At 36.8% G+C, this 14689-nt stretch overlaps 1 protein-coding gene across 1 annotated transcript in view; it reads left to right on the plus strand.

Moving 5' to 3' along the window:
• Positions 1 to 2158: 2158 nt before the first annotated feature.
• Positions 2159 to 14689, plus strand: part of Gdpd4 (glycerophosphodiester phosphodiesterase domain containing 4) — a 73630-nt gene continuing 61099 nt past the window's right edge. The window contains exons 1-2 of the mRNA XM_076842082.2: positions 2159 to 2296; positions 5105 to 5164. Of these exons, the coding sequence (XP_076698197.2) occupies positions 2159 to 2296; positions 5105 to 5164 (198 nt within the window). The remainder of the gene's footprint in view (positions 2297 to 5104; positions 5165 to 14689) is intronic.

Raw genomic sequence — 14689 nt, forward strand, 5'->3', positions numbered from 1 at the left:
CAAAGGAAGATCATATAGTTTGGTCTCTTTTATCACCTGCTTTCAAGGTAAATGACAGGTCTAGAATGTTAATGCTGAAGCCAAAGTACCATCTAGAACTCAGGAGGAGTTCTATGGGGTCTATGGCCTTTTGAAGGATGAGGAACATATAGTTTGTAGGGATGCACAAGGAAGCAGCCCCACTGGGCAGTTCCACTTGGAGAAATCTATTTAAGAGATAGTCCTGAATACTGGGATGTTTGGAGTGGAGACTCCCTCCTTAATACCTCCCAAGTGCAGTCTCAAAACAGGCCAAGCCAAGACTCGGAAGCAAGACTCAGAAGAAAACTCCATCTTGTCCATGGCTAGTCTGGCACTGGACCACCCCCATGTCTTTTAATTGGAGAGTTGAGCATTTACATTCAGTGTTATCATGGAGAGAGATTTATTAATTTCTACCACTGTGATTTATTTCTAACATTTAATTTGGTACTATTTTTCATTTGCTTAGCTATTCTTCAAATGAGATTTGTCTATTTGAGATATCTGTGGTTTCTGATTTCTTCTGTGTGTAGTTATTTCTTTTAAGTAGTTCCTGTGGTATCAGAATAGTAGTCATGAATTCTTTTAGATTCTGCTTATCATGTAGGTTGTTTTTTTCTTCAATTTTGAATGTGCCTGGAAAATAATTAGGAAAAAAAGTGATCTCATTGAATAGCAAATCTTAGGTTTTCTTTTTTACTTGGAAGGAAAACCAATATCACTACTTATACTGTTTGATTAATTCTTCGCTGTGTCTAGACCACTAATAGCAATCATTTTTTTTTTTTAAAGAGAGAGAGGAGAGAGAGAGAGAGAGAGAGAGAGAGAGAGAGAATTTTAATATTTATTTTTTAGTTTTCGGCGGACACAACATCTTTGTTTGTATATAGTGCTGAAGATCGAACCCCGGCCGCATGCATGCCAGGCGAGCGCCACATCCCCAGCCCTCATTTATGATTTTTACTTCAGTAAAATTTTTATGATCCATTTGATTGTTTTGATAACCACATGGGCTTATAGTAAACTATCCTATTCTTGTTTCATGGATGTCTTTTCTTTACTTCTCTGAAGATCTTAAATATATGTATTTTTGTGGAACTTTTCTGATTATTCTATTAATTATGTTTTCATTTTTTATATTTGTTTTTTAGTTTTCAGTGAACACAACATCCTTATTTTATTTGTATGTGGTGTTGAGGATAGAACCCAGTGCCCTGCACATGCCAAGCAAGCGCGCTACCGCTTGAGCCACATCCCCAGCCCTTAATTATGTTTTCTTGGATATAAATTCTTCTTGTTGGCTTCATTGGGTTCCTATGTTGACTTTCCTTACATGTTTTCTGATTCCTGGTTGAGAGCTCATCTATAGAGTATTCTTCTTCCCAGTGTCTTGATCTGGGATTGCTCTTACTTGGAAGGGTAGTTGCCTGTTTCTTTGTAGTATGTCTTATAGCCACTCTAAGAGGGGAATTTCCTATTTTTATTTTTAATATGTTTGTATATTTACTAGCACTTACATATTTAAAGATATAATTTCTCCAGTTTTTATATGGAAAGGAGGTAATTTCTATTATCTTGAAATGAAAAATCTAAGTTCTTTGACATGTGTAATCTCTAGACCAAGTATAATGTTGTTTTTAATAAATCATTACCAATTTTATCTTATACAGTACTTTAGGAACAGAATAATCAGGAATGTTTTTAAAGGACCCAAATCTCTTACACAGAGTAGAGCAATTAACATGGCAGTTAGTATTGCAATTGTGTAAGAAAATATTCATGCACATGGATAAAGAACCTGCCAAAATGTAAATTAATAGTTTAAGACAGAAAACTTATGGGATAAATTTTTCTTTTCTTTCTTTCTTTTTTCTTATCTTTTTTTTGGTATTATGGATTTATGTATTTTTTAAAAGAAGATATAACTTTTGAATTTTTAATCTAAATGACTTTTAAAAAGTTCTGCCTTATAGAGGCTGCATTAATGTACCCTATTGCCTATAGAATGAAGTTAAAACTCAAGTAAATATCAGCAAAGCTCTCACAGATCTATTCACAAAGGGCTTCTCCTATCCCTCCATTATCTTGTGCTCCATTTAGTCTTATTTTGTCCCCATACTTTGATGCAGTTGCTGCTATGGATTTCTGCTGTATTTTAAGGATTGAAACTAATTTTTTCAGGGTTGTTTATCTAGGAACAGGATACTGGCTCTTCTGGTCCATTTTTTTGCTGAGTTTTGCTGCAGTCATGGTTGCCTATACTTCATTGCTGTTGGTGAGTAATGCTTTCCCTTTCTCTGTTAATAGCCTCATGAGGCACTCCTGTCAGTGATAGTATCTAATTGGTGTTGGAAACCATTACAACCTGTGATCACTCTAGTCTTAGTATGAGTCATGCTTTATATCAGCCATGTGAATTTTATGCACAATGGATGGGGGAAGAAGCTTATGTAATTATAGGATGTGTCTAACCAGTTTAACCCTTTGAAAGGGTGCAGAGCATTTTTTGTCTATTTCCCATTTTCATAACCTATCCTATGGTTTACTCAATAATGTCATTTTAGATAACCATGCTTCTTATCAGCAGTCTTTCTGGGCCTTGTAAATTAAACCTGTTCTAATGTGTAGAAACTAGCCTCCTAGCCCACATGCAAAGCACATTTTAGTTAGTCTGTTTTTGTTTTTGTTTTAAGTGTTTTCTGTTCTTTTTTTTTTTTTTTTTTTTTTTTGGTGCTAGGGATCAAACTCAGAACCTCATGCAGTGGACATTTTAGCAAGTCTGGGTAATAGTGTGACTGCTTTTGTTGCTCACCATGGTAGTGTTGTGTAGTGAGGCAAATTTATACTGTGCAAGAGGAAATAGAGAGCTGAATGGGAGGATAACTTTAGTAAGAGTTTCTCAGAGCCTATTTATACATAGGGCAAATACCTTTCTCTGATTTCACTATTCTGTGTTCTGACAGATTTCATGTCTAATAGAGAAACCAACCCCTGGATCTATTGCCATTTGTACTGATTTTTCTTCCATCAGAATTTATTAATTATTAAATGAGGAAAACACTGTGATAAGTAATGAATATACAGAAATCAGTAAAATAATCAGTTTCTGTTTTTATGCAAAGTACTCCATAAATATGGGTATAAGACATAAAGTTACCACTGTCCCTTCATTCAGTATTCAGAATCTAGTAGGGCAACTAAGTCATAGACAAAAATAACATGGAATATTATAATGTTATGACTTAAGAGAGGCCTAAATGAAGTTCTGCAGAGATTCTGAGAAAAAAGGGGTGACTTCCAGTTAAGAAGATTAAATAAAATTTCTCAGAGGAGGTACCATTGGAGTGGGACTTTGAAGGGATGATGAATTTGGACTCATGGATATAGGAATAGGGAAGGACTTCTCAGATGAGTGAATATATCATAAGAAAATAGCAAGACAGGGGCTGGGGCTAGGGCTCAGTGACAGAGTACCCGGCTTGCACATGTGAGGCACTGGGTTCAATCCTTAGCACCACATAAAAATAAATAAACAAAATAAAGATATAGCATCCATCTATAACTAAAAAATATATTTTTTAAAAAAGAAAGTAGCAAGACAGAAACGAAATGTCTCATTAAAAGCAACAGGTCCTTTCTATTAGTGTGTAAGGCATGATGAAGAATAATGGTAAAAGATGGCTTAAGATAGATTTTGGAAAGCCTGGAAAGTAAGGCTATGACATTTGGCATATATCAAGTTTGTATTTTAAGAAAATCATTTTTGGGCCTGGGTGTGGTGGTGCACGCCTATAATCCCAGTGGCTCAGGAGTCTGAGGCAGGAGGATGACAAGTTCAAAGTCAACCTCAGCAACTTACAGAGGCCCTGACTCTAAATAAAATATAAAAAAAAAGGCTGAGGATATGGCTCAGTGGTTAAGCACCCTGAGTTCAAGTCCCAATACCAAAAAAGAGTATTTATGAGGCTGGGTGTATAAGCTCAGTGGCATAGTGCTTTCCTTGCCTAGTATCAATCCCTTGAGTTCTAACCCCAGCAGTGCAAAAAAAAAAAAAAAAAAAAAATAGAAGAAAAAAGAAAAGAAAAAGAAAAAAATCATTTTGGAAGTTGTGATGTGGAAAGTGGCTATGAGCAGAGAGACTAGCTATACACTTTTCTTTTTACTAGGAGAAATGCATATGATGTATGAGCTCTAGGCCAAATTCTGGCCACTGAATTATGCCACTTTCACACACAATTAACATAAAATGGTATTGTTTGCTTTTAATGTAGAATCAATTCTAGTGTCCAATAAAGGTCTGTATATTAACTAACTTTCCACTCTAGCCTATATGGGTACATGCAATTGTAAGAGCAATGAAAAAGGAAGGAGACCTGGATTCTATTTCAAGCTCTGTTATTAGGTTACACTATAGTCTTGATCAAGTCATATAACTCTTCTAAGCCTCAGTTTCCCCTTTTCAAATGAGAATAATGATATTATTTAATAAAATGACATTTTATAGGAATGAGTAAAGAATAAATGAAATCATATAGATGAAATTATTTTGATGCATTCAGACTGTCATTAATATCCTAGCATCTGAGGACTCTACTTTTTAGTTTCCATCTCCACACTGACTTGATGACTGACTGGATTTAGATTTAAGTCTGGAATTTACCAGTGTAGTTATATCATCAGCCTGAGACCCTTGGAAGGGCTGATTTCTGACTTCTATTCTCTTACAGGTGAATGTAAATTACACTGCTAGTAAAGTCCATCAAAAGAAATGGGCAAGAATTCAGAAAGGGTATCAGTGTGGTAACTTATGAAATCCAAGAGGAAATAATAATGAATTCTTCCTGGGGGTGCTGGCAAAAATTACAAATAGGTGACATTTGAACTGGATTGAAGTGTCAGTAGCATAGAGAGGGAGAGCTTACAGGTAGAGGAGCAGCACCACAAGCTCCTAGAGGCTGAAAAGTATAGGAATAGCATGAAGTAAATGTGTTGCCAGGCTCTGAGAAGAACTTTGAGCTACAGAACAGCGGGTTACACAGTAATTTGGTGATTTTAACCCCCTTTTTCTTTTTCACTTTTGCAGATACTTGGATCTTTGTTGCTTTGGGAAAGGATAGAACTGTACCTGCACACGTGTCATAAGGTAGGATGTTTGATCATCATGGGGGACTGAATGTGCCCTTTGGCATTTAGTGTTATCATACATGATTGCCCTTCTCTCATTATTGCCCTAAAGAAAAGAGATCTATTGATACAATTTTAACTAAAATTATTAAATTTCTTAAAGTTGTAACCAATTTACTGAAGAACTGAACCCAAACTTTATTCTTTCTCACTACTTCATGTTGAATTCACTCTGTGGCCCTGTTCTTCCCAACCTAATGAGATCTTAGGCAAATTTCTTACTTTCCCAGTCCTTTTTAGTCACAAGAACATTCTCCTTTCAATCATGAAAAATTTTAGTTCATCGCTGGCTGTGGTGGCGCACGTCTATAATCCCAGCAGCTTGAGAGGCTGAAGGAGGATCTTGATTTCAAAACCAGTATCAGCAATTTAGTGAGGCCCTAAGCAATTCTGTAATTCAGTGAGACCCTGTCCCATAAAAAAAAAGAGAGAAAAAAGAAAAGAAAAAAAAGAGAGATTCACAGCATTGGCGACAGGAGTCCCCTGTGTTTCTCCTTTACTAGCAAAGCAATAAGCCTTCCTTTTCCTTTTTCTCAAAACCGTGTCCTCATTATTAGATTGGCATTGGGGATGAAGACCAAACTTTCAGCAACAAATCTGGTGACCCAGATGGGACCCAAGAGCAGCCCCTGCTGCAGCTTTCTTGGGCAGGCCTGGCTCTCCAAGGAACCCTATTTCCATGCTGAAGATGCAAGGTTGCTGGCAAACTTACTGAGAGCCAACTGCTAGAGAGTTAGGAGATGGGTGAGTTTGCCTCAGATTGAACCAAGAGATATTCCTTTGAGTGAAGGAAGGGACTTTGGGACTGTCCTAGCAGCTGTGAAGCTCCTTTTGCTTTGGGGAACTCCCACCTTCTCTCCCACAAGGTTGCTCCTTGTGGTCCACTTTGAGAAAAAGGAAACTGAACTCAGGAAAGTCACAACAACTTTGGCCGTTTGGTAAGCCCCTGGTGTGCACACTGAGATCCCTGATTCCACACATCTGGTTCATTTGTGAAGGAACACCTCTGGGACCCCCCTATAGATATAAGCCTATCTAAGATAATGTTTTACTATAATGATGTCCCTTTTGAATAGCTTTCTGGATAATTGCAGTTGGAGTTGGTCTATCAAAAGTAAGTAAGTGGAAGAAATGTGTATGTGCAGGTCTGTCTATTTTAAAGCTTCCTTTCTGTCAGCCCTTGTTTCAGTGATCTTCTCTTGTCTGTTTTTTTATTTCTGTTACTGGCCCTTTAAGACATGGGCCATGCTGCATTGCTCTTACAAGTAGTCTCTTGAGCAGAGAGGTCTTAGCTTTCTATACCACCTATTGGTATAAGCCTGTCTAAGAGAAGGACATTTTACTGTAACACAATCTGGCCTTTGGAGTAGATCTGTTGGGGCTAAAGTATATGAAAGAGATTTTGTATGTATAGGCATTTATGCAGTTGCATGATAGGGGTCTGAACCATTGGGGACTAATTTGAAGGTGCCAAAGGTACTGCCTCTGATATGCAAGGATAGCAGGACACCAGAAGAAAGGGTTATAAAAGATTTAAATATTTTAAACCCAGTGCTGACACTCCCAGCACTGTTTCTTAGCCTGGCCCCAGGCAGCCAAAGATCATCTTACTGTAGGTCAAGGACACCAGCCCTAAACTGGGGGGGGAAAGTCCCAGAAAAGCTGCCTTAGCTGTAGGAAAACAGCTAAAGAGAACCTGACTTCTGCCATGCCTTCCAGCCCCTTTTGCCCATGTTAGGTGAAGCTGCTGGCCACAAAGGATGTTGCAATAGGTTCCAGCACAGTCAGTTTATGACCTGGGAATGAGAATAGTTTCCCATTTTAAGATCTAACAGGACACCTCATTTGGCCAGGGGATGGCCATCATAGGGGCAAAGCATTCCTTGCTATAAAAATATCCCATCAAACTAAGTGCATGGGGAGACTGGCAGAATGAACAACTCACTCCAAAAAGAAAAAGACAGAAACTAAGGCCAACCTATATTTTGGAGGCAGCCCCTACAAAGGGATCTTCAAGGAAGCCTAAAGAAAAGGATGGAAAGGGCTTCCTGCATTACATATCAATATGCCTAGTATGAGAAAAAGATCCCAAAGGAGCCTCTGGGTACAATTGACAATGGGGAACTCACTTAGTAAGCCTTATTATAATGATAAGGGAAACAGGTCAGGCTCAAAAATATACTGTTCGCCAACCCCTTAAATGCAAACTGTGAGAAAAACCATTAAGGCATAGTTTTTGTGCATTCTGGATTGTCCAGCTCTCTCCTGGGATGAAATTGTTGTGTAAATTGCATGCACAGGTAACATTCATAAGGTCTGTTTCAGAATATGAATTTAAGAAAGGACTGAAACTAAACTGAAGGGGTTGAAACTGAAACTAAAAAAGATAAAGGAAAGATATAGGTATGGAGATATTTTATTATAGAAAATTAAAAGGTAAAAGAAATGTTTCTGAATGAGAAAGTATTTTTTCCAGTAAAGTAGTATTCTTGGGCTAAAGTCCAAGATGAAAGAGAATAAAATTAAGGATGTAAAGTTATGAATGTCTAAGTAGCAGAAGTTTGTGGAAGGTAAATCTCAATTTTTTTTGTGTTTGTGATTACATTGGCTATAATTGCACAAAGTTATTGGAAATTTAATGCAATTATATGAAGCAAAGTCTGAAACATGGATCTCTTATCAAGATAATTTTCTTGTATTTGTTAGGTTTTATTACCTGGGGAAACTAAATCTTAAAGGAATTAGGGCTTGTACCTGATTTAAAGTCATAAACACTTTGTAACTGGTTAAACAAACAATTGTCACTTAGGTTATAAATATATGGTTTAGACAGATATGGTTGACTAAATACATGTGATTAGGTATATGTATGCATCTGAGAACTATATCTGTCTAAGCCTTGTCTAAGTGATATTTAAAAGTTTATAAAATGAAAGTTTATGTAAGTTTACTGGCGAGATAACCAATAAGTGCTCTCTTTTATATACATTATATCTCACATAGACCGGCCACACTGTCATTTTGAAGACCTGTCTTATATCGGTTTGCTTTGACTAAGTCAATTTCTGATCATTAACACTATTTTCTAAATGTATAAGAGATTTAAAGCTATCCTTTGATTTTTATTAACCCATGCAGACATGTGATTATTTGATACTGTACACTTTGGATTCTAAATTGTACTTTAAAAGTTAATTAAATGTAAAGTTTAGGAGAGCACTTTTCCAAGTTGGTGTTCTCTGAATTAAAATTTTGTGTAGCAAAAGTCTCAGATAAAATAAAAATAACAAGTTTGGTTGGTATTTATTCATGTCATTTGATGTTTTATAGCTGGATAAAGTAAGCTGTTGTCAATAAACTATATATACAATTTTGTGTTACTCTTCACACTGGAATTGGAATTTAAATGCATTTTTGGAAGATAATAATGAGATCCTGGTCTAAAGGTGACATTGTAAAACATGGAAGCATTCTGCCACTTCTTCCACAAAAAGACAGTTAAAAGTTCTCTTAATCTTTCTTTGATTCATGTTTTAAATGTAATGTATTGTTATTTGTGAAGAGCTCTGCCTTACCTGAAATAAGGCTCTACCTCCAACCTTATTCTATGTGGGAATGGCTTCAAAATAGGCTAGATTTCATCTCATTTAAAGTTGTGTTCAAAAGATTGATTTTTGTTGTAAAGACTACTGTGATCTCAAACAAGGGATATAATGTATAACTAAGTAAAGGTTCAAGATTATAAAAGTTATTTTTCTTGGTTCACAGATATTACATAACATGTTTTTGCTTTATAATTTTATTTTGTATTTTCCTTTTAGACTTTATATAACTGTTGCCTGTTAGCGTTTTGTAGAGGTACTGCTTCTTTAAGAGAGAGAGAGAGAGAGAGAGAGAGAGAGAGAGAGAGAGAAAACGAGAACACACCTGGGTTAATTTGAGATAATAAGCCATCACCTACAGGAAAGATAGTATATATAATGCTGACTACCAGTATTAACACTAACCCCAATTAAATGAAAGAGGTAACTAAGATTATAGATGTTGAAGTTATAACTTGTGACTCCCTCTTTAAGACTGGTGAAACTGGGTTGGTGGGTGTTTAAAACCAAAAATGTGGAAACCAAAGTCAAGGAAGTAAAAGTGCCAAGGAAAAAGCAGTCAACATTTTGGCCCTTGCCCTATAAGGTCAATCAAGACCCAGAGAACAATGGGAACCCTCTCTGGGCCCTGCACCTGATCTGCTTATCAAGGAGATGGAGAGGACCCTAGAGAATAAGAAGCCAACCAGTGCACATTCTGCAAAGAGGAGAGTCATCAGAGACAGAAACATCCCTGATACTTCCAGTAGAAGACACTTATTGTCAGCAGGACTCTGTCCCATCCTAGCAGATGACACCACTGGTTGAGGAAAGCTAAAGGAGTCAAGAGGCTTCAGACATGTCTCCAAGAGTGATCTCTGAGGAATCTCAGCTGCCTCTGAAGAATAGGTAGGAACAAGGTCAGTTTTGACCAACTTAAACATAAAGTGGACCATTGTTACACTTACAGCCTAAGTGTAACAGGGGTTCACTTGAATGTATCCCTTGTGGCTTTGAAACTTACATGTTTTTCCCCAGTCTTCTTTTTCCTAAATTTCTCCTACCTGTTCTTCTTTTCTCTAACCTCTTCCCTGATCTTCTTTCCCCTGATCTTCTCTGGTATTCTTTTCCCTGAACTTCTCCTTCCTTATCTTCTCTTTCCTGATCTCTCCTCCCTAATCTCATTTTCTCTAAATCACCTCTATAAAAGCCTCCTGTTCCTGCTGATGGGCAGAATCGGCTCAGCCTTTGGGACAGGAGTCCCCTGTGTTTCTCCTTTGCTAGCAAAGTAATAAACCTTCTTTTTTCTTTTTCTCAAAACCGTGTCCTCGTTATTGGATTGGCATTGAGGACAAGGATTGAGCTTTCAACATTAGCACAGCCCTACATGGACATTTAAAAGGAAAAACAATGTTTTTTTTAAATGTAACCTAAGAGGTACACTTGTGTTAGCTCTACCAAAAGTAAGTAAAGCTGGAGGCTATAAAGGAAGGGTTCTTGGGTGAGAGTGACTAATAATAATGATCATAAAGGACTCTTTTGAGTCACAAATTTGTCCTGAGTTAATTTGAGCCTGATCTCATAGACCTACAAATTTTCCTAACTTCCTACATTGATAAAGTTGATCTTTTTTTTTACTGATATGATTATGAGTCGTTGTCTTCATGGTTTTCAGAGACTGGCTTAAATACTAACTGCTTTTGTGCTAATTATTTACAAAAAAGTAATGCTTTGCTATCTTGCTTATTGTTGTCTTAGCATGATCCCTTCCCTGTGTATACCTTTTCCAGTCACCTGTCATCTGCCACTGTGGACCTCTGAACTGCTTTGATTCTGAATACCCTTAACTAATCATGCCCCAACTGATAGAGAATAAGGACTTTGAGTTACTTCCTCCTAACTTTGCCCTCTTTCAGCAGGAAGCAGCTTGGAGGTGTCATCACCCATTTTTCCATAGAAATGGAAATGTAGAAATTGACAGAGGGGAAATGTAACAGTAGTCCACTTTATGTTTGAATATAACCCTTGATGCTTGGCCACTGCAACTTATTTTTAAAATGGACATGTTTCTTTCTCTTTCTCTCTCCCTGCTCCTCCATAATCTCTCCCATTCTCTAATCTCAGAGGAAATAGGATTACCTTTCTTCCCCATTTTAGGCAGATTTATCTGTCCTTGAGTACACACCCACCATAAGAATGAAGTAATACAGAAGATCTCAGAAATGACTCAATCCCAAATTAGCAAGTGAATCACAAATCTGACAGACAATCATGGAATATAGCCTTTGAATCTCCTCTTTAAAAGCCCCCTGTTCCTGCTGATGGGCAGAAGCATAGCCTTTGGGACAGGAGTCCCCTGTGTTTCTCCTTTGCTAGCAAAGCAATAAACCTTCTTTTTCCTTTTTCTTAAAAAGAAAAAAAAAAGGGCTGAGAATGTAGCTCAGTGGTTAAGTGCCCTGAGGTTCAATGACTGGTACATACATACATACATACATACATACATAAATAAATAAATAAATAAATATTTAGTTCATGGAAACTGTCATGCTAAGTGAAATCAACCAGTCCCCAAAAAATCACAGTTCAGATGTTTTCTCCTGATAAGTGAAAGTTGATCCAAAATAAAGGGTAGGATAAAAAAGAAACTAGAAGATTGGTGGAGTAGACAAAGGGGAATGAAGGGAAGAGAAGAGGGATGGGAGAGGCAAAAGACAATGGAATGAATCTGACCTAACTTTCCTTTGTACATGTATTAATCTCACCATCATGTACATCCACAAGATACTAATTAAAAAAAGAACTATAAGTAAATAGCAGAAATATCAGTAGAGCAGAGGGAAGGGAACAGGAGTGGGGTCGGGTAGGAGAGATGGAGGGAAAGGGAAAGTACTAGGGTCTGAATTAGAACAAATTATATTCCATGCTTTTATAATGATGTCAAAATGAATCCTATTGTTATATATAACTAAAATGAAAAAAATGTTCAACATCTCTAGTAAATAAAGAAATGCAAATCAAAACTATTCTAAGATTTTATCTCACTCCAGTCAGAATGGCAATGATCAAGAATACAAGCAACAGTAAATGTTGGCAAGGTTGTGGGGGAGAAGGGTACACTCATACGTTGCTGGTGGGACTGCAAATTGGTGCAACCACTGTAGAAAGCAGTATGGAGATTCCTCAGAAACTTGGAATGGAACCACCATTTGATCTTGTTATCTTGGATTGGAACCACCATTTGATCAAGTTTTCCCACTCCTTGGTCTATCTCTGAAGAGCTTAAAAGCAGTGTACTACAGTGATGTAGTCACATTAATGTTTATAGAAGCTCAGTTCACAATAGCTAAACTGTGGAACCAACCTAGATGCCCTTTAACCGATGAATGGATAAGGAAAATTTGGTATATGTACCTAATGGAATATAACTCAGCCTTAAAGAAGAATGAAATTATAGCATTTGCCAGTAAATGGATGGAGCTGGAGCATATCATGCTAAGTGAAATAAGCCAATCCCAAAGAACCAAAGACCGAATGTTTTCTCTGATATGAAGATGCTGATTCATAATAAGGGAGGGGGCTAGGAAATAATAGAGATTCTTTATATTAGACAGAGGAAAGTGAAAGGAGGGGAGAGGTTTGGGGGTAGAAAGGATAATAGAATGAATCTGACATAATGACCCTATGTGCACATATGATTACATGATTGGTGTAATTCTACATTATATACAACCAGAAGAATGAGAAATTGTACTCCATTTATGTATGATGTGTCAAAATGCATTCTACTAGTGTGTATAACTAATTAGAGCAAATAAAAATACAAAAGAACAAGAAATATTTAAATATTAAAAAAGAACCAATGATGGGCTGGGGTTGTGGCTCAGCAATAGAGCGCTTGCCTAGCTTGTGGGAGATGCTGGGTTTGATCCTTAGCACCACGTAAAAATAAATAAAATAAAGGTATTATGTCCAACTACAACTAAAAAAAAATTTTTTTAAAGAACCAATGAAAAAAAGTTAGTTCATTATAATAACCCAAACCACAGTTTTATTGATTTTAAAGTTTTCCCCTCCCTATTTGGACCTGATCCAAGGCTGGAAATCTATATTGGTGGAGAGAGCATGGAGGTCCTTTCACCTTTCCTACCAACAAATGGGGTGTAGGGAAAGAGGAGGGAGACAAGAGCACTGTCCTGCAAGGTGGCACAAGCTGGCATCTAGGTACATGCACAGTTGGCTTGTTTCCCTTGTGTCATTTTACTGTGTGTGTGTTTTCAGGGACTCTTCTCTGAAAATCTTGACTGAAACTCTGTTGATGAAGTCAATGCCTATAATCTTCCTTTCTTTTTTTAAAATAAGCTCTCATTTTTATTGCAATATGTGCATTTTTGTGAGGATGGAGAGTTAGATTTCAAAACAATTTTCCATTTAAGGATCTTTTATACATAAATTGCCATCATGACTAGTATTCAAAATATCTTTAATATTACAATATTCACATGGTGAACATAAAACTTCTATACTTTACTCAATGGAAAACAAAAAAAGCTATTTTTTTAAAGAAACATACCGATAAAAGGAATGAACACTGAGGTACTAGGATAAATTGATGACAGTTAATGAAATTCAATTAACATTCCTTTGGGAAGGACTAAAGTCATTACCAAACAAGTGCTTTTACTTCCATGCTTCCCTGTCCCAGAAAGGCTTGCCAAGGTAGGTAAAGTATATAAATGCTATATAACACGACACAGAACTACAGTCAAGTGCAGCTATAAATAATAGAGAAAGGTTTACCATTTGACCAGTGGATAATATATTTAAGGCATTGAACTTGGTTACCTTTTGCAGAATTCTAAACTGTTCACATTAACAATCACATTCATTGTAGTGCTTGCTACAAGGGAGGCTTATAACCAATTATTTTGGCTAAAATAAGACAGGAAAGCATTCCTTTTGTTCTATTTAAAAATAGCCGTATTAAAATCTAATGGCAATCACTGGCAAATAGATGGAAGGGCCCATAGGAAAGGGAAAGCAAAAAATAAAATCTTAATACTCTTCTAGTGGACTGAGGTAGAGAAATGAAAATCCCTTAAAATGTATATAGCACTTGACTGTTATAATGGGTTTCCTTCAAGTGAAACAACTACATTGCCTCCCAGTTTATCTCCAACTGTTGAATGGTCCTTAATATGATCAAGCCATTTACTTGCCATTCATGTTTAATGCCTATAAATTTCTTTTTTTATTGGTTGTTCAAAACATTACAAAGCTCTTGACATATCATATTTCATACATTAGATTCAAGTGGGTTATGAACTCCCATTTTTACCCCAAATACAGATTGCAGAATCACATCGGTTACACATTCACACATAATGCCATATTAGTAACTGTTGTATTCTGCTACCTTTCCTATCCTCTACTATCCCCCCTCCCCTCCCCTCCCATCTTCTCTCTCTACCCCATCTACTGTAATTAATTTCTCGCCTTGATATCAAATCAGAGACTCTGCGTCTGATAGAAGAAAAAGTTGGCTCCGATCTACATATTGTGGGGTCGGGCTCCAAATTCCTTAATAGGACACCCATAGCACAAGAGTTAATAACAAGAATCAACAAATGGGACTTACTTAAACTGAAAAGTTTTTTCTCAGCAAGAGAAACAATAAGAGAGGTAAATAGGGAGCCTACATCATGGGAACAAATTTTTACTCCTCACACTTCAGATAGGGCCCTAATATCCAGAGTATACAAAGAGCTCAAAAAACTAGACAGTAAGATAACAAATAACCCAATCAACAAATGGGCCAAGGACCTGAACAGACACTTCTCAGAGGAGGACATACAATCAATCAACAAGTACATGAAAAAATGCTCACCATCTCTAGCAGTCAGAGA

Source organism: Callospermophilus lateralis, chromosome 2 (genome assembly GCF_048772815.1).
Source record: "Callospermophilus lateralis isolate mCalLat2 chromosome 2, mCalLat2.hap1, whole genome shotgun sequence".
In the NCBI taxonomy this organism is placed as follows: Eukaryota; Metazoa; Chordata; class Mammalia; order Rodentia; family Sciuridae; genus Callospermophilus; species Callospermophilus lateralis.